The sequence below is a fragment of the Diabrotica virgifera genome, chromosome 9 (genome assembly GCF_917563875.1).
Source record: "Diabrotica virgifera virgifera chromosome 9, PGI_DIABVI_V3a".
NCBI classification, from domain to species: Eukaryota; Metazoa; Arthropoda; class Insecta; order Coleoptera; family Chrysomelidae; genus Diabrotica; species Diabrotica virgifera.
In genome coordinates, this window is record NC_065451.1 from 181,016,655 (window position 1) to 181,041,954 (window position 25,300).

A 25,300-nucleotide genomic window follows, 5' to 3' on the forward strand; every position below is an offset into this window, starting at 1 on the left:
CTTTCAACTGCATATGTCTTTGAACGAAATATGCCAATAGAGTCTTTTCTTCGATTCTTAAATTTTTCCCTTGGCACCATTTTTTAAAACTTTGGTAGGTATTTTGATAACGGATTTTGGATTTTTCGGGAATAATTGCGGAACACCCTTCTTCCCAAGCTCGTCCAATTTCTTCAAATTCACTTTCGCTCATATTTTAATTTATAATAATCAAAATTGTACTTAAAATTATTGACAACTAAATAAAAACTCAATTCTCCATTGTTGTTATGCACCCTAGTTACTACCTAACAACCAAAGTATCTATCTTGATAAAATGAATAAAACTAGTCAATATGACGAAAATGTTTAATTTTATAATTTATAATGGTATCAATCGTGCAAAAAACGTTATAAGCATGTCGAACGTTAAGGGTAACCGATCTCAGACAATAATTGGAGTCGTCGCACCGCTCCTCCTCCAAACAATTGTCTTCGATCGGTATAAAACCCTTACCGTTCTCCATACTTAATATACTATTAAATCGCAGAGTAATTTACAAAAAAAATGGAACAGCTGTTGAACGTTTCTCATTACGCTCAACAATCTGCTGCAAGGTGAGTCGAAGGTAGGGGTAGGGATATTAAACATGCTGTATTTCTGGCAGTTTTCCTACGGTCAACCTGAAATTTTCAGAGAATATTTTTGAAATTATGTATTTTCATACAAAATAATAAAAAATCGAAAAATTTTAAAATTTTTAAACCATATCCCTACCCCCTATACCTTATTCGCACTTATTTAAGCACGGTATATGCCTCAAATATACAGGGTGTTTCATTGAGAAACGGGAATACTTAAATTGTGAATAGAGGTCACTAAGAAGTCGGTTCTAGATATACTACATTTATTGCCTAAATGATTTTTATAAATGAGTTACAGGGTGTTTTATCGATTTTGCCCATGTCTTTTTGGAAGCATAACTTTAGAACCACCTTGTATATTTTTTGATATTTGACATAGATATCTCTCATTTAAAATCCAAACTACCCAACCTCTAATCACAAGAATAATCCAGATCCGGAATAAACAAAATTATTGGGAAATAATTGGACTAATCCTTTCTTTTTTATATGATCAATGAATAGTTTAAATTTCATTACAAAAGTTTCATTTTGCGATCAACACTTATAAATTTAGTAAAGTAGCAGTGTTTAATTTCTAAATAATTTCCTCCCCTAATTCACAGCATCTTTTAAGAACCCATTCTAAACTTAATTATCGAATATGATTGTTGATTGTGGTATAAGACATCAGTATGTTCTGTCTCTAACTCTTCCAAAAATGCTTTGAATTCACGATGATTTAATCCTATTGAACTAATACAGTTAACAATATTAGTTTTAGTTATAACTGAAACGACCTTGCAAAACATTTTTGCACAATATCTGATGATGGATTATGCAGTGAAGAATAATAAATCATGTTCTGGAAACTGTTGAACGTAATCTTTAAGTTTTCTCAACGTTACAATATTTGCTTCTCTTAAATTTGGTGCTCTGTCAGTTGTTACTCTTACTAGGTGGTTACGGGTTAATTCAAAATTTTCCACACAGCTCCTGACTACTTCGAAAATATCATTTTCATTTGTTGAAATTTCATGGATTTCATTGAGGGAGCCGATAAATCTCTGTGCCAAAAACCCAAATCATTGCCCGCGTTATGTTGAAAATTTGCGGAAAAATCACCCGCTGCGAAAGTGATAATATTAATAGCTGCATTGTCTATCTATATTTAATTATCAATATTAGCAATAATTAGAAAAAATAATGTGTGTGTACTTTGTACGCACGTAAGAAGTTATTCTTCTGTATATATATACACGAAATTTTCGATTTTCTAAATCTGACTGAATTGAAAATTGGGCCAACTCCCATCTAAAAGTTCAGGAAAAGACTCACCCATTCATATGTCAACCATCAATTTTTGTCCAAGGGTGTGGATTTTACGGCCCTTCCTATTCAGGGTCTGTTTTTCGTTCTCGTTCCCAAAACTCCCAAAAACTCCCGAAATTTTAACTCCGACCTTTGCAGTTTCTAATAGAAGCGATCACTACCTTTCCAACGCATGTCTAATTTTGAAAATCGGTTATATCGTTCAAAAGTTACCGAGCTCAGAAATATTCAATTTTTATTTAAAAAAGGGAAAATGTTTGTGGATATAACAATGTATGTATGTATGTGTGTGAAAAAGTTAAACCGATCTAAATTTTTTTTCTGTGTTTGAAGAGAGGGTGAGGGCCGATACAAAACCGGTGTAGTTTGTGAGTTTTGACTACCCATAAGCCAGCTATAGGACTTGGTAGGTACAAAACGGCATATTTTTTGGCGGTATATATTTCGGTTCAAGAAGAGACAGGAGAACAGTTAATACACCAAATCAATAGCGTTGCGTTAAGCTTTCAAATCAATGGTGTCTAAGCTGTCAGGATCAGACATACACACGGCTCAGTATAGCCGAAAAACTGAAAAACTAAACTTTGAAAATTTTGGTTTTTCGACAATTACTTAAAATGTCAACCTACGAATTACGCCAATAACTGAGCGTTTGTAGAAGGACTCTAGACGAATCTAACGGTGTATACCTTATATCCGGGAAAATTCTAATTTTTAAGTTATAGGCTTCATTAGTATGATCAAATCTATTTCTTATGGGAAAAACGGTTTTTCAAGCTCAATAATTCCTGTAATAGCTTCAGTTATCATACTTGACCTTAGATGCATAAGATACTACTTGTCAATACGTTTCAAATTCATGTTTAGTGAACAAAATCGGTTAAGCGGTTTAGAAGTTATTAAGCTACAAAAGTATAATTCAAATAACGATTATTCCCTAAATGGTTTATGTAGTTGTAGTGGTTACGACGCTAATTTGATCTGGCAACGGGCAATCCGAGTTCATTTACCGGCCATCCCAATATTTTTTTCAATCTATTTCGAATAGAAAAAAAATTTAGTCTACATTCGATGGACACTAGATCATATGGGAGATAATGCGACAAAGTCGACCATTTATAAAGCTTAACGTGTAATCGAGAAACATTGCATTTAGCTTTATACATTTAATTTATAAATAACTTTGAAAAACTCCTGATACAAGAATAAAAAAACGCTAAACGCCGTAAAAATGAGTGGCGCATACAATATTCCAGCTACAAAAGATCTGATATGAATATTACGTGGCGCGAAAATGTATTTTCAATTTGATGCAAAACAAAATTCTAGTTTTATTTTAAAAGATTTTTTCATATATTTGCTAAATTTGAAGTAAACGCGCCACAAAAAAGTTTCAAAATTCAAACTGTATCAAAGTTACTCTGTTGTGGCGCGTTTTACTTCAAAGGCAAATATTATGAAAAAATCTTTTAAAATAAATCTAGAATTTTGTTTTGCATCAAAATGAAAATACATTTTCGCGCCACGTAATATTCATATCAGATCTTTTGTATCTGGAATATTGTATGCGCCACTCATTTTTACGGCGTTTAGCGGTTTTTTATTCTGGTTCCAATAAACAACAATGTAATTTTCAATTGACTTTAGTTCTTCATATTTTGCACAGTAAAATATTCGTTGTCGAGAATATCCAAGAGAGTCGTATATTCGTTAAATTACCCATAGCTCAATACTTGAGCAGAGTGTTCAACCAGTGCATCCTTCCCATCATGACATATGGATGTCAAACTTGGACCCTAACCAAGACCAATATGAATAAACTAGCCACAACAGAAAGGGCAATGGAAAAAGCAATGCTAGGTATACGACTATAAGATAAAAATATATAGGAACGACTGGTAAGATCAAAAACAAAAGTCGAGGATATCATAACAAAATTGCCAAACGCAAATGGAGCTTCGCAGGCCACACCGCTAGACAAAGAGACCAACGTTGGAATGTCACAATACAACATTGGAGACCTTACGAAAGTAAACGACCAAGATAAAGACCTCAGATAAAATGGGTAGATGACATTAACATAACAGCCGGAACAAATTAGAAGAATGTTGCTCAGGATAAAAATTGATGGAATGAGTTGGGAGAGGTCTATGTCCATAAATGGACGATAGAAATCTAAGAAGAAGAAAATTACTTAAACAAAGACGCCTCTAAAACATCTACTGGAGTTGGGACAGCTGTCGTTATTCCAAACATTACACTTTAGTATCTATAAACTACCATCCTTAAGTTGTATACATACTGGCGAAATATATCTATGAAGCTCTCGCTCATATTCACTCCAGTAAATATCCAATGCTCTTATAATTATCGTTTCCTTCAGTTCTATCAATACAATTAACCAACTTTACACAACACTTTTCCAACTTCTCTCCTAATTAAAAAATAACTAGCTGACACACAAAACAACAACCATACTGTACGATTATTTCTATGTGTACTTGTGTACTTTTATAGTTTCTGGGCCTCTATTCCATGACTCGTCTTATCCACCGTCCATCTTGTGTTCTAGCTAAGTGCCCTTCCCAGTTCCACTTACGCGTCGTAGCTCTTTCGATGACGTCTTGAACCCTTGATCTTTACCTGATTTCTAACAATAAAACACTGAAAACGTTCGTTTTCTATACTTCCACAAAATTTATTATAACTATGTGACTACAGCTGTTTCGGCAGAGTGCCTTTCTCAGAGTGCCTTTCTTACTTGAGAAAGGCACTCTGCCGAAACAGCTGTAGTCACATAGTTATAATAGTTATAATAAATTCTGTGGAAGTATAGAAAACAAACGATTTCAGTGTTTTATTGTTAGATAAAATGAACTTCCATCAAGTAACGGTCGAATCCATCAATTATTTACCTGATTTGTTGGTTTGTTATGGGCCTCAAAGACTCACAATCAGCATTGCACGTTCCATGGCTCGTTGTGCAACTCAGAGTTTATTCGCGGATTTTTGCGTCAGTGTTAAAGTCTGCTCCATAAGTTTGTAAAGGCAAAATACATTGGTTATAAACCTTGAGACACAGTTACAGTGAACTCTCCCTTAAACGGACAGTAGCCGTTCCTCATAAAGTGTCCGTTTAAAGCAGGTGTCCGTTGAAGGGAAAAAAATTAGTTTTACTTATTTGTTAACTTAAATGTTTTAAAAATAAGTGCATGTATGTATATATAAAAAGAGATATGATCTTTACAGCCATTATTAAAGTTAGCAATTTGTAGACCGAATTCAATATCCTTGAAATAGTGTGAATTTGAATTCTGTGTTCAGTTGCATAGAATCAGCGCTACTGATCAATGAGGTTGACTAATGAGAACCCGTTTTTACGTGAACAGTATCAAATATCATTTCGTGGGCATCTGTATTGATTTGAAATAATAAATGTATTATAATATACTGAAGTTTTATATTGTAAAATATTTGGAAAACATTTTTAATTTTTTCATTTACTGTCCTCATTTACACATAATTTACTGTCCGCGTCCGTTGTTAAGAATGTCCGTCGAAGGGAGTTAAAGGGTATAGGTTCATATTATATGGCCGAATCATTTTTGTTTTAAAAATCGTCCGTATAGAGGAGGTGTCCGGCGAAGAGAGGTGTCCGTTATGAGGGAGTTTACTGTATATCGCTTGAGACACAAGCAATTGAACTTTTTAGAATATGGCTTAGTTTACCTATTCGCCTCTGTATTTCATGTGTTTGGTTTTCTCTGCTTATTTTGATTTCGTGTCCCAGTCCCAGATATTTGAATATTTGTAAGTGTTTGTTGTAGGATGTTATTTTATTGTCAATAGTTACATATATTTCCACTAATTACCAGATTTGTCATAATTTTAGTTTTCTCAAATTTTACGATTTTCAGAAAGTATCTTCCAGGTAGCTCTTGAGGAAAGCGAAAGCAGCAACAAAGTAAATGCTACCTGAGTCAATAATATACGATATGCGGATGACTCGGTCTTAATAGCGGACAATATAGAAGACCTCCAAAACCTTCTTAATAAAATTGGAGAACATACCAAGAACATGGGGCTTAGCATCAACATAAAAAGACGAAGTTCCTTATAATCAGCCGTTAATTATGTCAACATCAAAATGCAAGACTAGCAAATAACAATCAAGATGTAGAGGGCATAAGAAAATTTAAGTACCTGGGAGCCGAGCTATGTGAAGACTGGATGTCGGATTTGGAAACTAAATGTCGGATAGAAAAGGCCAGATACGCATTCATCAAATTTAGAAACGTCTTTACGAGCTCTGACTTTGACTAAGATTCACGAAATGCTATTATATACGGCAGTGGCGGCCTGTCAGGGTCGGCAGGGTCGGCAGTGCCGACCCACACATTTAAAGATATAATTTTTTTAAATATTTGTATCTGTGAAGTAAAAAAATCTGTCAGATAATACAGACTAAATTTTATTCATGGTTTTAAAAAGGATTTGATCAATCCGAGCGTTAAATGATCACTGCCCATAAAAGACTTCTCAAAAAATGAATGATCTGAACCATTCATCTGACTTTTCGGCTAGCCGTACCCACAACTCATCCGTAGCTTGACGATTTACACGTAAAACTCAACGAAATAACAAGTCGATGAGCAAGCGAAAGCGAACATACATACATTCTCTCCGTGGGCATTAAGTGGCCAGGTAAATACGGCACTTTTAAATCTGCCAGTCGGTGTTTAATTTGGAGCATCGCATCGGCAGAAATTGTCAAAAATAATCACGCCGTTTTACGTCGTTTGATATTGTAATTTTTTTAAGTTGTCAGGAATTATCATTTAGTGGACATGATGGATCGAAGCATTTGTTAAAAATCAAAGTAATTATAGAGAATTAATAAAATTGTTTTAAAAATATTTACTTTCTGATTCGAAGTGTATTCGTAATACAGAATGAACTAATACATATAATCAAATAGTTACATTTTGAATAACGTTATTGAATCTGAGATTTAGAAAACCATTTAGTCCAGAAAGCCACTGCGCATCCGCTAGGAAAAATATTCTAATTCGGATTTTTTGCACAATCTTACTCAAAAAGGACTCCTTTTAACAAATTTCCATGTTGCCAGGACCAAAAGGTGGTCAAAAATTTTTTAAACGTTTTTTTTTTGTTTTTTTTTTTTCGTAAAATTATTTTTATTGCATGGAAAAAAGTTTTTTTAGGTTTTTTGTATCATTCCAAACAGAAAAGGTCTTTAGTGACTTTTTTCTAAAATGATAGTTTTTGACATATAAGCGATTAAAAATTGAAAAATTGCGAAATCGGCCATTTTTAACCCTCAAAGACTATGTGAAAAACTGAAAATTTGAATGTTGCCAAGGTAGGTAGATATTTTTTAAACATTGATTGATGAAATCCCGAAGAGTTTTTTGCAATACAATATTCAAAACTCCTTTGTTTTTTAATTGCGAATCAAGCGTGCGCCACACTATTTTCCACCGACAGTATGGTGCAAATGAAAGGAATAAATTCGTTATTTCGAAAACCAGCGACTTTAAGGAAAAATCCCGAACAGGTCGATTTTTATTTTTAAGTTATGATATTGTGGCATATATGGTATACTAGTGACGTCATCCGTCTGGGCGTGATGACGTAATCGATGATTTTTTTAAATGAGAATAGGGGTCGTGTGGTAGCTTGTTTGAAAGGTTCTTCAATTCTCCATCAAGTAATGTAAACATTTACATAATTTTTTATTCAGGGTGTCGTTTTACTTCTTTTTTTGTCAAATAATTTAATTTAATAAAAATTTTTTGGACACCCTGTATAAATAATTATGTAAATGTTTATATTACTGAATAGAGAATTGAAGAACCTTCCAAATGAGCTGGCACACGACCCCTATTCTCATTTAAAAAAATCATCGATTACGTCATCACGTTCAGATGGATGACGTCACTAGTATACCATATATGCCACAATATCATAACTTAAAAATAAAAATCGACCTATTTCGGGATTTTTCCTTAAAGTCGCCGGTTTACGAAATAAAGAATTTATTCCTTTCATTTGCACCATACTGTCGGTGGAAAATAGTGTCGTGCACGCTTGATTAGCAATTAAAAAACAAATGAGTTTTAAATATTGTATTGCAAAAAACTCTTCGGGATTTCATCAATCGATGTTTAAAGAATATCTACCTACCTTGGCAACATTCAAATTTTCAGCTTTTCACATAGTTTTTGAGGGTTAAAAATGGCCGATTTCGCAATTTTTCAATTTTTAATCGCTTATATGTCAAAAACTATCATTTTTAGAGAAAAGTCACTAAAGAACTTTTCTCTTTGGAATGATCCAAAAAACCTAAAAAAACTTTTTTCCGTGCAAAAAAAAATAATTTTAGGAAAAAAACAAAAAAAAAACGTTTAAAAAATTTTTGACCACTTTTTGGTACTGGCAACATGCAAATTTGTTAAAAGGAGTCCTTTTTGAGTAAGATTGTGCAAAGAATCCGAATTAGAATATTTTTCCTAGCGGATGCGCAGTGGCTTTCTGAACTAATTTGCTTTTCGCTGGAAGTAGATGAAACTTTTGATTATCATGTCATTCACAATTATCAATTATTGTATGATACGCGTATGTTGTTCGATACGCGTTACGTGGTAATATTTATGAGAGGTTTTTAGGTTTTAGAGACGTGAGTAAAATCAATAAGGCAGAATATATTTTTGGTGTTTTAAAGAACAGATTAATAGTTATTTATGATATAAGTGTTAAAAGTACAGATTTAAGGCACGCATGTGAAAGTTTGCAGAATGAGCGATAGCGAGTTCTGCAATTCACATGAGTGTCTTAAAAATGTACTTTTTAACACGCATATCATACAATATTCTTTCTACAAACATAATTACAGGACAATATCTACAAAAACTTTTACTTGAACGTGACTGACATTCCATTTTTATGTTTTTTTGACATTACATCAAAATTGTCTATACGGTCAATACGAACTGCAGTGCCTTAAAAATATTTTAAAGCATTAGTGCCTTAAAGTAGCATTTTTAACGCTCGTATGGAGTGCTAAAAATTGCATTTTTAACGTAGAAAAAAATTTTTGATATCAAAAATAAATTGGTAGGGTAAACTGGGGCAATCTTATGACGGCGTTGCTGTGATGTGTGGTGAATTGAATGGTCTCCAGGCAAAAGTTAAAACTATTGCACCACAAGCTTTATTTACTCACTATACATACTATGATGCGCATATAATGAATTTAGTTTTGCATGATACGTGTAAAAAAATAAAGAATATCGTCTTTTCTTGCCAGTTTAGCTCACGGATTACTGCTTTAGAACAAATTTGTTTCGAAAAAACAGCGAACAGTTTGTCAGACGCGATGAAATTTGAAATCTCGGTTAGTTTTATCTAAGCAGATTATCTCTAGTAGTTTTAGTATCTGTAGCAGATTTTCGTGAACAGCTTTTGAAAGTTTTTGATTTTATTATCGAAGGCGACGATTTTGAAAGCGGCGATACCTCGATCCGTGAAGCAATCGGTTTGAAAACTTTATTAAATGATTACTCTTTTAATATTCTTTTAAATATTTTTAAGACAGAGTTGGCCCAAGATATTCATTGTTGTTCAAAATCAGTCAACTGACATTATTAATTCCAAAAATAGAATACGAAAGCTGGTGCAAAATCTCAGAGATTTCCGTAATGATAGTAGTTTCCAATATATACGCAGTGACATTTTGGACTCGCTTGATATTTCCGAACCATCCCAAAAAAGACACCGACATGATACATATCTCGAAAAACGAGTAGGTATATCTTGAAATTTTGGATACCTACTATTATATGCAAATAGATACTCGTTTTTCAAAATTTGAAGATTTGCAAATTTTTGACCTATTTTACGATTCAAAATTTAAAAGTTCCCTTTGCCAAAGAATTTTCAAGATATTTATTATAACAAGTTAGGTACTTAAAAATTATGCCGATCCAAATATTTTTAGAAAGTGGGATAAGTTACAAAATATGTATGTATAATTCTATGTAGTTAGTACTGCAATTCATTACAGCAAACTGTTCATCAATTTTCTTATTACCACCAATTTCTGCCTCAAATAAACGGGATTTATCTTGTCTCAAAAGAATCAACACGTATTGTCGAAACACCATGAAACAAGAGAGAATGTCAAGTACATCAAATAAAAAAAAACAAAAAACAACAAAATCTCCTATGATGATTTAAGCCTTTTAGTTTGATGGTATACCTATATGAGGCGACAAAAAAAAACCTTTCCGACCCTGTCTCCCAGGCCACGAGCCGCCACTGATATACGGTCGGTGCTCCTATATGGCATGGAAGGATGGACTTTAAAAATAAAGACATTGCATAAGCTAGAGGCATTTGAGGTGGGGATTTATCGTTCCCTGGACCGCACGAATAACAAATGAAGAAATCCTGAGAAGAATTTGTACAGAACGACAACTGCTATGAACAATTAAACATAGAAAAAAGGCATACCTGGGGTAGGTAATTAGAAACGAAAGATACCAATTTCTGCAAACCTTAATTGAGGGATTGAAGGAATTGGTGAAATTTGATCGCGAACGTCCATTAGTGGATTACATAAAAAGAAGAATACAACGTTTACTTTTAAAAATAAAAAAATAATAAAGTACCTACCAGGAATTAGAGGTTCTGGATCACTGTTTAGTTCAATATATTGGAAAGTCATTATACTGTTAAATTACTGACTTAAAACTCGAAACTCGGAACAAATAATGATAAACTATTCAAAAACAAGAAAAATATTATTGGCATCGGCTTGCACACTGCTCACATACATACAGATAATATAATAACCTTTTTTTTTGATATGGCTAGAAAGGTCACCAACAGTGGTGTCATGGCAAAATTAGCAGTGCGGGAACGCAGTGCCGGAACGCACTGCTAATTTTTGTTTACAAAACCTAAATTCTCTATTATTTTTTTTTTCTTTTCTTAACCAGTGCGGGAACGGCGTTCCCACGCGTTCCCACACCATGACACCACTGGTCACCAATTAATATAATGCGAACGACACTTAAATAGATGGTGGATAGACAGTGAATCTTGTGTTTTCCCACAGATTAACCAATTACCACAGATAAATAAAAGCTAGGACCAGGGCACCACGAGCTTTTGGCAAATAGCCCAGTAAATGAACGTGAAATACGGCGATGCCCTGTAATTTTCCGTGTGACCACCGAACTACATTCATCGCTATGTTTACTCTATCTACCGCTGCTCTGAAGAGTTCTATAGAACTTTAAAACAGTCCCTTAAATTCTTCAACCATGACACTCTCCTTCATCCAATACTCCTTGCGCCTCTTATCTTTCCCTGTATTATCAGTCATAGCATTTCATATCGATGTCCCCTCATTACGTGTCCCAAACATTGTAACTTTTTTATTTTTATTGTGTTTATTCTTTCGCATTCTTTGCCCTTTTCTCGCAATACTTCCGTGTTCGTTTTCTTCTGTGTCCGTGCTATTCTAAGCATTCTTCTTTAGCGGAATGGGACGTTTCATCGCTGCTGGTTCATCGCCGCCGTTTCGATGCCGCCGATTCATCGCCAGTCCATTTCATCGCCGTCCGTTTCATCGCCGTCCGTTTCATCGCCAGTTAGTCAGTTGATTTTATATTATGGGAGATGACACGACACGACGTTAAATTCAGTTCAAAACTTATTACAATTAAAAATATAAAAAATATTATTATATTGACTGTTCTACTTCCCCTAAATTTTTGTAAAATTTTTTACAGGAATTTTGGATTCTTTTCGAATTTAATTTGTTATGGTAAAAAATATTTGTTATGGTAAACTCTAGCTCTCCACCAAAATTTGGCTCTCCGGCAATTTTTGTTATTTGCCAACTATTTTGATGTCTAAGTTGACCGGATTAACAACCGAAATTGAAACTTAGAAGTCGTCAATAGTCAATAGAGGACAACATCTGTGTGAAAACAGTTAAAAGGCACACCGCCCGAACGATAAAAGCGTGTACCTACTCAACTTTCTGCATATCGGATTGAAATTTGAACCACCAAATTTTTGCTAAATTGGAGCTACAAAATGTCAAAATGAATCACTCACTAATCACTTTTTATCAAGTTACACATACGCAAGAGCTTTTTCAGTTATTCCCTGTGTTTCAATTAAGTGTTATCTTTAATTGGTAAAATTCTCACGGTTTAGTTATCTTAGTTATTGCCAAACGCAAATGGTTATCAGTTGTTTCTTGAAAAGTGAGGTCATCGAATATTGAAAAGTTATCGTTATAAAGAGAGAACGATATCGGTATAGAGAAAGAATTATTACAGTGTCCTTATGACGAACCAAACAATGTTTAGTATTTTGATCGTTATAGAGGAATTATCGTTATATAGGGAATCGTTATAAAGAGAGACTACTGTAGTGACAAAAATTTCTGCTGGATCTTGTAGAGGGGGCTATAAACTTTGATTTGGTTACTTTCTCACTTTCATAATAATGGATTTTAACCGAGTTATTAAGCCTTGAAAATGGCTATTTTCGCATTTTTCAAATTTTAAATCGCGTATAACTCGACAACAATCAATTTTAGAGAAAAATCACAAAGCTTGTTCAGACTAACCCAAATGATCTAAAAAAAATTGTTCGAAGTGAAAAAATTGTTTTTGTGAATTTGTCTAAAAAAATTGTTTAAACAATTTATCGATCAAGGTACTGCCTGGCACCCAGTAGATTTGTTATAAGGACCTCTTTTTGAGTAAGTTTGTGCAAAAAATTCGAATCGGAGTAATTTACCTAACGGGGCCGACGATATAGCCTAGACTAATTTGAACATATTCAGTAACATTTAATTTCTAGAATCGGCTGTTTGTGTGAATCATAATCAACTTTTACTAAATGGCATTGGGAAGAGTATACTTTTCCTAGTTGGAGTCTACTTTTACTAGTAAATGTTGAATATAAATCTTCATTTTATATTTATAATCAACTTTTACTGAAACCAGCCGTTAGAGTCGACTCCAACTAGTTGGAGTCAACTCCAACTGGATAATTAATTAACTTGAACTGTAACATATATACAAAAAGGTTAATACTATCATTTATGAATCCTCTTATCTTTGGTTAATATAATAGGCTATTGATTATGCAATATGTAAAATAACAAAAGATACAAAGTGTAAATAAGTGAATTAAGTAATTTAGAGTGTAAACTAAACAAGAATTTTAAAAGTAAGATCCAACCATTATTAACCTAACCTAGTTTTAATAAAAATATATTTTAAATTACTAACAGTAAAACAATAAGTATCATTAAGTTTTTTGGCACTGATAAGAAGTCACGGTCCGCTGGGGCGACTAGCCGTTGCTTCTTTTCGCAGTGTTAATGACTAATAGATAAATTCAAGTTTTTTGCACCTATCGAAAAATACAGAGTCGAAATATTATTGTTGATATAAATAAATAACCGATAATTAAACAATTTTTAAATAATTTTAAAAGTAAAATAAAAATTTAAAAATTAAATAATTAATAAATAAAATAACAATAATATTAATACATAGTAATAAGTAAATACAGAATTAGGTCTCTAAATAAAAACACAATGAGTGAGCATAGAAGCGAAACTGGAAGCGAGGTAGAAACAGACGAAGAAACTAAACGGAAGATAACGGAAGGAAACGATGACAGTTTTGAAAGAAGTAAAAAAGCAAAGAGAACACAACAGAAAAATGAAGCAGACAAAGATAGGAATGCAGTCATGATTAGAATGATGAAAGAACTTATGGAGAAAAATGAAGAAATGATGAATGAAATAAAACAGGTCAGGAAGGAACAAGCCGAAAACAATAAGCAATTAATGGAAATGAGGCAAGAGAATCAGAACTTGAAAAGAGAAGTAAAGCAACTACAGGAAAGAATCGAATACATAGAAAAATACAGTAAGAAGAAAAACCTGATAATATCAGGATTAAAAATGGACACAAACGACGATAGAACATTAGAGAAGAAATGGAAAATTTCCTAGTCAGAGAACTGCAAGTTAAAGTGAAATTAAGGAACGCCACAAAAATTGGAGAGAATCTCTGTGTTATAGAAACGGAAACAATGACTGAAAAAATGGAGATATTGAAAAACAAGAGAAAGTTAAAAAACCACAACGAACGCATTTACATAAACAGTGACCTAACGATGAAAGAAAAAGAAATACAGAAACAATTAAGCAAGGTGGCGAAAGAAGAGAAAAAGGAAAAATGGCAAGAATTGGATACAAAAAGTTAATAGTAGACGGTAGAGAATGGAGATGGGATGAAGAGAAGGAGCAGCTATACGAAATAAAAAAGGAGAAGCTGCACCAGGGGGGTCAAAAAAGTAAAAAATAATAATCAACATGAGAAAAATGGTAACGACATGGCTACAATAAGGACGATGAATTCGGAGAAAGGAAAAGAAGATAAGAAAGGAAATAAACAAATTGAAAATGTACTGAAAGTGGGCACATGGAATGTAAGAGGGACCTACGATGAAGGAGCATTAAGAAATTTAGATAAAATACGAGAGAAATATAGAATCGAAATAATGGCCTTGCAAGAGACCAAGCAACTAGGAAGTGAGATAGTAAAAGTTGGGAAAAGTACCCTTTTTAAAAGCGGCGGGTCAAATAGATACCTGGGGACTGGTTTTATAGTATCAGACAGAATAAGACGAGTAGTAACTGACTTCCAAGCAATATCAGAAAGACTGTGCTATTTAAGATTTCGCGGGAAGTATAGAAAAATTAGCATAATTAATGCACATGCTCCTACAGAAGAGAAAGACATGGAAACAAAAAATGAGTTCTATGAACAACTCGGTGAGCTAATTGGGAAAATACCAAAATATGATATAAAAATAATTGTGGGAGATATGAATGCGAAAGTAGGAAGAGAAGAAATTTATATGAATATAACAGGAGGTAAAAGCCTACATAACGAAAGTAATGACAATGGCAAAAAACTAATAGAACTTTCAATGGAACATAACCTTAAGATAGTAAGTACACAATTTGATCATAAAGATATACACAAAATAACCTGGATCTCTCCTGATGGAAAAACGAGAAACCAAACAGACCATGTCCTCATTGAAAGAAAACACAACAAATCTGTGACTGATTGTAGAAGTTACAGAGGAGCAGACGCGGATAGCGATCATATATTGACAATAGTCAAACTTAAGCAAGAAATTCCCAAGCTAACAAGAAAAGCAACACAACGGAAAAAATACCAATTAGAGCGACTCCAAGATAAAGAGGTAGCAAAAAGAACAGAGGAAGAGATAAACAAGAGATTGGAAAGAATCACGACCGGGAACCTAGAAGAGGAATGGGAAAAAATACAAGCAGCTGTGATAGAAGCGGCAGACCTTAGCATTGGGAAAGCAGAAAAAGGAAATAGAGAACAATGGTTTGATGAGGACTGCAAAAGAATTCTAGAGCAGAGAAACAACGCAAAAATGGAAAATATTAGAAACAACACAGAAAAAAGTAACGAGTATTATAAAGAAAAGAGAAGAGAAGCTAAGCGATTATGTAGGCAAAAGAAGAGAAAAGCACTGGAAAAGCAACTAGAAATAATAGAAGAAAACTATGTCCAAAAAGAAGTTAAAAATTTTTATCAAGGAGTAAAAAAAACACGAGGGACTCAAAATAAATGCACAATGTTTTGCAGAAATAAAGATGGTATGTTGCTGGGAGACAAGACAGAAAAATTGAATAGATGGGCAGAATACTTCGGAGAATTATTAAACGATAAAGCCCAAACAGAAACAGAAATGCAACAGCGAGGGCAAGAAATCGAACAACAACAAATACAAGAAGCGGAACCACAACAAACACAAGCACCAATAGAAAGGGAGATAATAACAGTAATAAAGGACCTAAAAAATAATAAAAGTGCCGGAGAAAGCGGAGTTCCAGCAGAGATATTAAAGGTAGGAGGAAATATACTGCAGCAAAAAATAGCTGGACTTATAAAGAAAATATGGGACAACGAAAAAATGCCGGAGCAATGGAACACAGCACTCATCTGCCCAATTCACAAGAAAGGTGATAAGACCATATGTGAAAATTACAGAGGAATCGCACTGTTAGAAGTGGTGTATAAGGTATTAGCAAAAATTATAAGAACTAGATTGAAAGCTTATGAATCAGAGATAATAGGATAATACTGCCATGCTTAGCGAAAACGCCGTATATGCAAAAATCTGAAAAAATTAAATGTTTACTTCTTTCTAACCCGAATGTGCATATCTATCTTATTTGCTTACTAAAAATGACGTAAGTTAAGCCAAAACACATTAAACACACCGCATCTTATGCCGTATCCTGTGTAAATGTATACGAATACTTCGAACAATTCGATTTTACTCAAATGTGATGTCTCTGTAGATACGGCGTTTTGGCTAAGCACGGCAGAATACCAGGCTGGTTTCAGACAGCGAAGAGGAACAACCGATCAAATTTTTTTGCTAAAGTTATTGCAAAACAATAGTTATGAACAAAATCTAGGCTTACATATGCTCTTTATCGATTTTAAACAGGCTTACGACTCAATCTCACGAAACGGGCTATACGAAGCAATGAGAGCACTAGGAATATCAGAGAAACTGATACGATTAGTTAAAATGACGTTAACTAACACAGTCATGATAGAAGGCAGTTTTTCAAATCAGTTTAACGTCAACAGAGGATTAAAACAAGGAGACCCCCGTCAACAGACTTATTCAATCTAGTACTATAAAATATAATTAGAGGAGCCAATATCCAGACAAGCGGCACGATTCTTAACAGAAGACAACAGTGTATAGGTTTTGCAGATGACTTGGTGTTTCTGACGCGTTCAAGAATAGAACTTCAAAAAATGTTCAAGCAATTTGAAGAAGAAGCAAAAAAATATGGCCTGACTATAAACCAAGGAAAAACCAAGTATATGGAAATGAGAGGAGAAAATGCTGAAGAAAATAAGTGGATTACTCTAAGGACAAATGACAAAAATTATAAATTTGAGAAGGTAACTGAATTTGAGTACCTTGGAGTCACAGTTACAAATAGAGGAGACGAAGAGAGAGAGATAGATAAACGGTTGTTAAAAGGTAGCAAAGCAGTAGGTTCATTAAACGCACAGTTGAAGGCAAAAAACGTGTCCAGGGCAGCCAAGATCCGAGCGTATGAAGCAATAGTGAGACCAACGGTGCTGTATGCATGTGAAACTTGGACAATCAACCAGAAAGTAGAAAAGAAGCTAGAGATTTGGGAGAGAAATATATTGAGAAAAGTTTTTGGTGGTACAAAGGAGGATAACGGGGAATGGCGCAGAAGAACAAACCAGGAGCTAATGGTGATGTATAAGAAACCTAAAATAACTCAGAAAATCAAGGCACAGAGAGTTAGATGGTTGGGTTATGTTTTACGAATGCCACAAGAAAGAAACGTCCTAAGAGTTTTATCAGCAGGAGAACAAGGGAAGAAAAGAAGAGGGAGACCACGAAGGAAGTGGTTTGATGCCGTCCGGACTGACCTAGAAGAAATGGGTACAAGAGACTGGAGAGGACAAGTACAGGACCGCAAAAAGTGGAAGAAATTAGTCAAGACTATCGAAGCCAAGGGCCTCTAAGGCCTGTAGGGCTGTTATATATATTGATTATGCACTATAGAAAGGAACTACAACGTTAACGGGGTTTTATTATTTCATATGGTCAATGAATCTCTATGTATGAAAAAACCGCGGAATGCTACCATTTAAAGGGGTGCGTTTTTGAGAAATGGGTGAATTGGTCCCTGGGCACAGGTTACATTGGGGTGAGTTCTATGCACTTTTGGTACAAACACGTCTACATACAAATTATTCCTGGTTAAATTTCCTACCTAAATATAACTTTTTGAAGTCAAAGATACTTTTTTTTACAAAAATATATTCAAAAGAAACAGCACAAAGAAACCCAAAAGAAAGAAATTTTGTTTTTTGTCCCATAACTTTTGTCCACGGGGATATAGGTATAGACATTGCTTCACAGAAAAAAAACTTACATATTTTCTCTTTAAAATTATGTTTAGTAGAGGTCATTAGGATTTACAGTTTTCGCAATATGATTTTTCAAATTTCGCCACTCACAGCAATTTTGGGCAATTTTCCTTGTTATTTCGCAAATATTTTTCTGTAACTTTTTTCTACGCAACTTTAGGCATATGCAATGGTACATGTAAGGGGAATAGAAATCAATTACCTTTAAAAAGAGGTTATCTTTTTCAAGATTTTATACTTTTAACGAGTTTTTATATTTTTTACGATTTTTTTTAAATCTCCCATTATAACCTTTTTTCTTCTACATTTAGGTATATTATATAATAAAAAAGAAAGCTTTTCTGTTTAATTTAAAATGGTGTATTATAAAAAATTCTAGGATTATTTGTGAATAAGATATGCTTTTTCAAAATGTAATAAGTACTTGCAACGATTTTTGATTTTAAGATTATTTTTTAAATTTCTCATAACTTTTTTATGTGATTGTGTGTTATGATTGAATCTTATTTTTTATAGGTAACACTTTGGATCCACTTGACTCGGCCGGGCAAACTTCAAAATATGGATTAATTCCAATATTTACTGTCAAAGCTCCTGCACCACAAGCTTTGCTTGAAAAAATAGCATGTAAATGTACGAAAGGATGTACAAAAAACTGCGGTTGTAGGAAGATAGGAATTCGTTTTTCAATATTCTGCAAAGGGTGCATGTACATGGGTACTAATTGTGGGACTCTAAGATAACTGAGGTGTCAGAGGAAGATATTGAAGCTAATGCTAACAAAGAGATGGACTTTGATTTTGAAATTTTTTAAATGTCAACGTTTAAATAATTTTAACTAAAGTGATGTTTTCTAAGACTAACTGTTTATGTAATTTTTGTAAAAGAAATAATTTTAAATAATACAGGTAAAAAATATCAAAGAATCACTCGGTTTCCATTATTTAAATATAGATGATACACCATTTTAAAGAACAGAAAGTAAGCCCTCTTTATTGAGCAATGTATAGTATATTCATGTACAAGAAAAAAAAGTTATAATGAGAAATTTAAAAAATAATCCTAAAATCAAAAATTGTTGCAAGTACTTATTACATTTTGAAAAATAATATCTTATTCAAAAATAATCCTAGAATTTTTTGTAATACACCATTTTAAAGTAAAAAAATAAGCTTTTTTTATTATGTAATATAATATATACGTAAATGTAGAAGAAGAAAAAAGTTATAATGAGAAATTTCAAAAATAATCGTAAAAAATATAAAAAATAATATTTTTTTTATATTAGGTATTATATAATATATAATATAATATTATATTATATATACTATATATAATATAATATTATATAATATATAATATATCATATAATAATATAATTTTATTTTTATATTATATTATAAAAAATCGTTAAAAGTATAAAACTTTGAAGAATAATAATCTCTTAAAAAAAAGTAGTACAACGTTATACAGTAGACCATTTTAAAGCTAATTGATTTCTATTTCTATTACGTGTACCATTACATATACCTAAAGTTACGTAGAAAAAAGGTACAGAACAATATCTGCGAAATAACAAGGAAAATTGCACAAAATTGCTGTGAGTGGCGCACTTTAGAAAATCATATTTCGAAAACTACAAATACTAATTACCTCTACTAACAACATTTTAAAGAAGAAATATGTAGTTTTTTTCTGTTAAGCAATGTCTATACCTATATCCTCGTGGACAAAAGTTATGGGACAAAAAACAAAGTTTCTTTCTTTTGGGTTTCTTTGTGCTTTTTCTTTTGAATATATTTTTGTAAAAAAAAGTATCATTGACTTTAAAAAGTGATATTTAGATAGGAAATTTAACCAGGAACAATTTTTATGTAGGTATGTTCGTACCAAAAGTGCATAGAACTCACCCTAATGTAACCTGTGCCCAGGGACTAATTCACCCATTTCTCAAAAACGCACCCCTTTAAATGGTAGCACTCCGCGGTTTTTTCATATATAGATGTCAATTGACCAAATTAAATAATAAAACCCCGTTAACGTTGTAGTTCCTTTTAGCTATCTTATTTTGAATATAAGCAATAGCCTATAATCCATGGACTTTTATATAAATTTTTATGCTTAATATTCAATTAAATAAATTATTTCCAACCACAATAATTAAGGTACCTACCAGGGCTTAGATCTTCCTTATCACCTTTTAGTTCAAAATTTTTATAAACCATTATTTTATTAAAACTCAAATCTCTGCACAAATGATAAACCATTCAAAAAAAGAAAGATATTATTAGCATCGGCCAGCACACTGTCACATATATACGTTAATGCAAACTGCAAACCATAGATTAGTAAGTAACCTTTTTATTTTGTTTTAGCCAGAAAGGTCACCAATTTTTGATGACAGCGATTCGTGTGTTTTCCCACAGATTAGATAAATTCGTGTGTTGTCCCTACAAAATTACCAGATAAGAAGAAAAAGTCAGGAACAGAGTACAACAACTATATTTTTGTAAATTAGCCTATCACTTTTTAGTTCAAACTTTTGAAGCCATTGTTTTAAGAAATCTCTAAACTCTGCACAAATGATAAACCATTCAAAGAAAAAGAAAGGTATCATTAGCATCGGCTAGCACACTGTCACACACAATACGTGTTCATGGCTGTATACAGGGTGTCGAGAAACTCTCCCGACAAACGAAGACAGGAGGTTCCTCAGATAATTTTAAGACAATTTAACCCAATTCACCTAATCCGAAAATGCTTCCTAAGGGAGATAGAGCTCTTTGAAGATGGCGTCTGGTAATTAGTTTTTCTTAAATACCTCTAGAACGCTTTTATTTATAAAAACTAAAACTGGTACGCTTATTGATCTCCCAGAGATAAACCGATTCCATTAATTACGAATTTCTAGTACCGGTCATAGGCGCCCGTTTTGGGTAGGGCAACGATTATTTTATCGCATAACTTTTTTGTCTTTAACTTCTAAGCATTTTTGACACTGGATTATTAAATTGTGTGGTATTCTAGTACTAAAAGGTACTCTTACTTTAAGGCGGTAGAATGCACCGTTTTCTAGAAAAATCGATTTGAAAATTTTTCGTTTATTGAATTTGAAAAAATTTTGAAAATTTTTTTCAAAAAAAGACTGTGTATTTTACCGACTTAAAACAAGAGTTTTTATTTTTATTTTTATGGTCTCCAATCTCCAAAAGGAAATATGGCGCTTTATAAGAGGTCAAAGAACGGAGGTAAAGGAGCTAATAGAACCAAAACACATAGAAAAGGATACATGGATTGACTACCTAAAAAAGCTCTATGCACAGGAAGAACAAATGATGCTAGAACCGGAAACACCAGAAATTACCACAAATGAAGATGTTAATATAAGTGCACAGGAAGTACCTACGAAAAACACTCGAAAAGCTGAAGAACAGAAAAGCTGCAGGTAAGGATGGAATACCAAAGGAATTACTGAAATATTGTGGAGCAGCAATGCATAATAGAACAATAATTAACAACATTAATTAACAAAATCATAAAACACAATAAAATTCCGGAAGAGTGGAGAACGAGCGAACTAATTCTAATATTCAAAAAAGGAGATGAAAAGCAGCCAGAAAACTACAGAGGTATCAACTTGTTAAATACTACCCTAAAATTTACAACTAAAATCTTACAAGACGTAATGAATCAGAGGATAAGTTTAGCAGATGAGCAACAGGGTTTTCGTACTGGAAGATCGTGTACAGATGCAATATTCGTCATAAAGCAAATTACTGAGAAATCACTAGAGTATAATAGACCAGCATTTCTACGTCTGATTGACTTAAAGAAAGCATTTGACAGAGTAAAACTTAAAGATGTAATCCATCTTCTATATAATAGAGAAGTCCCTCTAGATATCATAAAAACTATTGAGAACAGCTACCAAAACAACAAAATGGAAGTCACAATAGATGGACAAATTACAGAACCTATAGATATAGGCAGCGGAATAAGACAGGGAGACTCATTGAGTCCTATGCTTTTCAATTTAATCATGGATGAAATCATCAAAAACGTCAACAAAGGAAGAGGTTATAGAATGGGAAACAAAGAAGTAAAAATACTCTGCTACGCAGACGACGCAATATTGATAGCCCGAGATGAAGATAGTCTGCAAAGATTAGTCCACAGAGTTAACATTAGAGCAAAAGAATTCAATATGACAATTTCATATCAGAAAACCAAAACAATAGTAATCAGTAAAGAACCAATCAGATGCAAAATAGAAATTGATGGCATCAGTATTGAACAAGTAATGGAAGTAAAATACCTTGGAATTACATTGTCAAGTTACGGAGACGTAGACAAAGAAGTGAGAAATTAAGTACAAAAAGCAAATAGATTGGCTGGATGCCTTAATAACACTATATGGCGAAACCGACATATTAACACTGAGATAAAGTCAAGAATTTATAAAGCCAGTGTAAGACCAATAATGACATGTGCATCAGAAACAAGACCCGATACAGCCACAACACAAAGACTACTGGAAACGGCAGAGATGAGAGTACTGAGAAGAATTACAGGAAATACACTGAGAGATCGAAAGAGGAGCGAAGATATTAGAAGACAATGTAACGTACAGTGTATAAACGAATGGACACTAAATAGAAAAAAGAATGGAAGAAGCACATAATCAGAATGGGGGAGACACGTGTGGTCAAAATAGCACGAGATAAGTCACCAATCGGTAGAAGTATCGGCCGACCGCGCAAAAGATGGAGTGACAACCTTCCATAGAGGTATCAATCCGCCAATGAACAAGCAGAATTGCTTATAAAGAGGAAGAAGAGAAGAAGAAGAAGAAAACAAGAGTAACTTTTAGTACTAGAATACCTTATAATTTAATCATTAAGTGTCAAAAATGCTTAAAAATTAAAGACAAAAAAGTTATGCGATAAAATAACCGTTGACCTACCCAAAACGGACGCATATGACCGGTACTAGAATTTCGCAACTAACGAAATCGATTTATCTCTGGAATTTAAATAAACGTACCAGTTTTCGTTTTCGTTTTTCTAAATGGTTTTTTTTTAATTTTTTTTTTTTTTGTCAAAATAAACAGACGAAAAATTTTCAAATCGATTTTTCTAGAAAACGGTGTCTCCTACCGGCTTAAAGCAAGAGTACCTTTTAATACTAGAATACCTTGCAATTTAATAATCCAGTTTAAAAAATGCCTAAGAGTTAAAGATAAAATAGTTATACGATAAAATAACCGTTGCCCTTCCCAGAACAAAAGCCTGTGACCGGTACTAGAAATTCGTATTTGATGTAATTGATTTATCTCTGGAAGATAAATAAGTGTACCAGTTTTCGTTTTTCTAAATAGAAGCGTTCTGGAGATATTTAAGAAAAATTAATTCCAAGACGCCATCTTCAAAGAGCTCTATCTCCCTTACGAAGCATTTTCGGACTAGTTGGGTTAAATTGTCTTAAAATTATCTCAAGAATCTCCAGTCTTCGTTTGTCGGGAGAGTTTCTGGACACCCTGTATAAACTGCAAACCATAGATAATATCGTAACCTTTTTTATTTTTATTTAGCTAGAAAGGTAGGTCACCACTTGTTGGTGACAGCGAGTCTTGTATTTTCCCACAGATTACCAAATTACCACAGATAAGAAGAAAAAGTCAGGAACAGGGTACCACTACCTTTTTTGTACATTAAAGGTCGCCTCATATTATAATGCACGTCGCGTTTTCGTCACGTAGCGTTTCGTTTGCGAAAAATATAATTTAATGGTTTTTAAATTGAACCATTCATATTGTACGTATAAGACACGTAACGTAGCGTATAAGACACGTTACGTCTGCGTTCGGTTCATTCGAAAACAATATTTTTCGGATGTTGACAGATACGGGTCGTTTTCCCCTTGTTGTTTATGTAGGTATTTCTTTGAATTTGATACCGAGTATTTAGACCGGTCAGTATCGTCGCCCTCGCTAGCGAAATTATTCCTATTCGATTTTTTGCACAAATTTACTCAAAGAGAGGTTCTTATAACATATCCACAGGGTGCCAGGCGGTGCCGTGGTCGAAAAATTGTTTAAACAATCTTTTTTAAACAAATTCACAAAAATGTTTTTTCATTCGAGCAATATTTTTTTTAGATAATTTGGGTAATTCTGAGCAAAAAAGGTTTCTTGTCATTTTTCTCTAAAATTGCGAAAAATCAAGGCTTAATAACTCGATTAAAAATTATTATTATGAATTTCAATAAGTGACCAAATCAAGTTTCAAACAACTTCTTCAAGTTCCTAAAGAGATTTTTGTCATTATTTTATTACAAAGCTGTTATTTTTAACTATTAACAATTACCGCTATAGTCCAACTGTATCGTCGCCCCCGTTAGCGAAATTAGATTTTTTGCACAAACTTACTCAAAAAGAGGTCCTTATAACACATCAACAGGGTTCCGGGCGGTGCCGTGGTCTAAAAATTGTTTAAACAATTTTTGTTAAACAAATTCACAAAAATAATTTTTTATTAATAATTTAATTAAACCCAAATTAATAATAATTTGAGTTATTCTGGACAAAAAAAGGTCAGTTGTGATTTTTCTCTAAAATTGATTGTTGTCGAGTTATATGGCCATTTCCGCATTTTTGCAAGATATGTTTTTTGCTAAGAATAACCCAAATTATCTAAAAAAAAAACGTTCGTAATGAAAAAATTATTTTTGTGAATTTGTTTAATAAGAATTGTTAAAACTATTTTTTGACAACGGCACCGCCCGGCACCCTGTGGATGTGTTTGTTATAAGGACTCTTTTTGAGTAAGTTTGTGCAAAAACATCTAATCGAAATAGTTTCGCTAACGGGGGCGACGATACAGTTGGACTATAACGCTAATTGTTAATAACTAAAAATAACAGCTTTGTAATAAAATAATGACAAAAATTTCTTCAGAATGTTGAAGAAGGGGTTTTAAGGTTTGATTTGGTCACTTATTGAAATTCATAATAATACTTTTAATCGAGTTATTAAGCCTTGAAAATGGCCTTTTCGCATTTTTCAAATTTTTAATCGCATGTAACTCGACAACAATCAATTTTAGAGAAAAATGACAAGAGACCTTTTTTGCCCAGAATGACCCAGTTTATCTAAAAAATATTGCTCGAAATGAAAAAAATATTTTTGTGAATTTGTTTAAAAAAAATGTTTAAACAATTTTTCGACCACGGTACCGCCCGGCACCCTGTGAATATGT

The 25,300-nt window shown here is 33.2% G+C and overlaps 1 protein-coding gene across 2 annotated transcripts in view; it reads right to left on the reverse strand.

The window, feature by feature from the left end:
- The window catches only part of LOC126891866 (choline transporter-like protein 2), a 132,955-nt gene extending 112,581 nt beyond the window's left edge, over positions 1-20,374 (reverse strand). The window contains exon 1 of one of the 2 annotated variants that reach the window (XM_050661192.1): positions 20,218-20,374. In XM_050661192.1, coding sequence (XP_050517149.1) covers positions 20,218-20,311 — 94 coding nt within the window. In that variant the 5' untranslated portion in view covers positions 20,312-20,374. Of the gene's footprint in view, positions 1-10,632; positions 10,799-20,217 lie in introns of those variants that run through there. The other variant, XM_050661193.1, reaches the window with a different exon arrangement.
- Between the last annotated feature and the right edge of the window lie 4,926 nt (positions 20,375-25,300).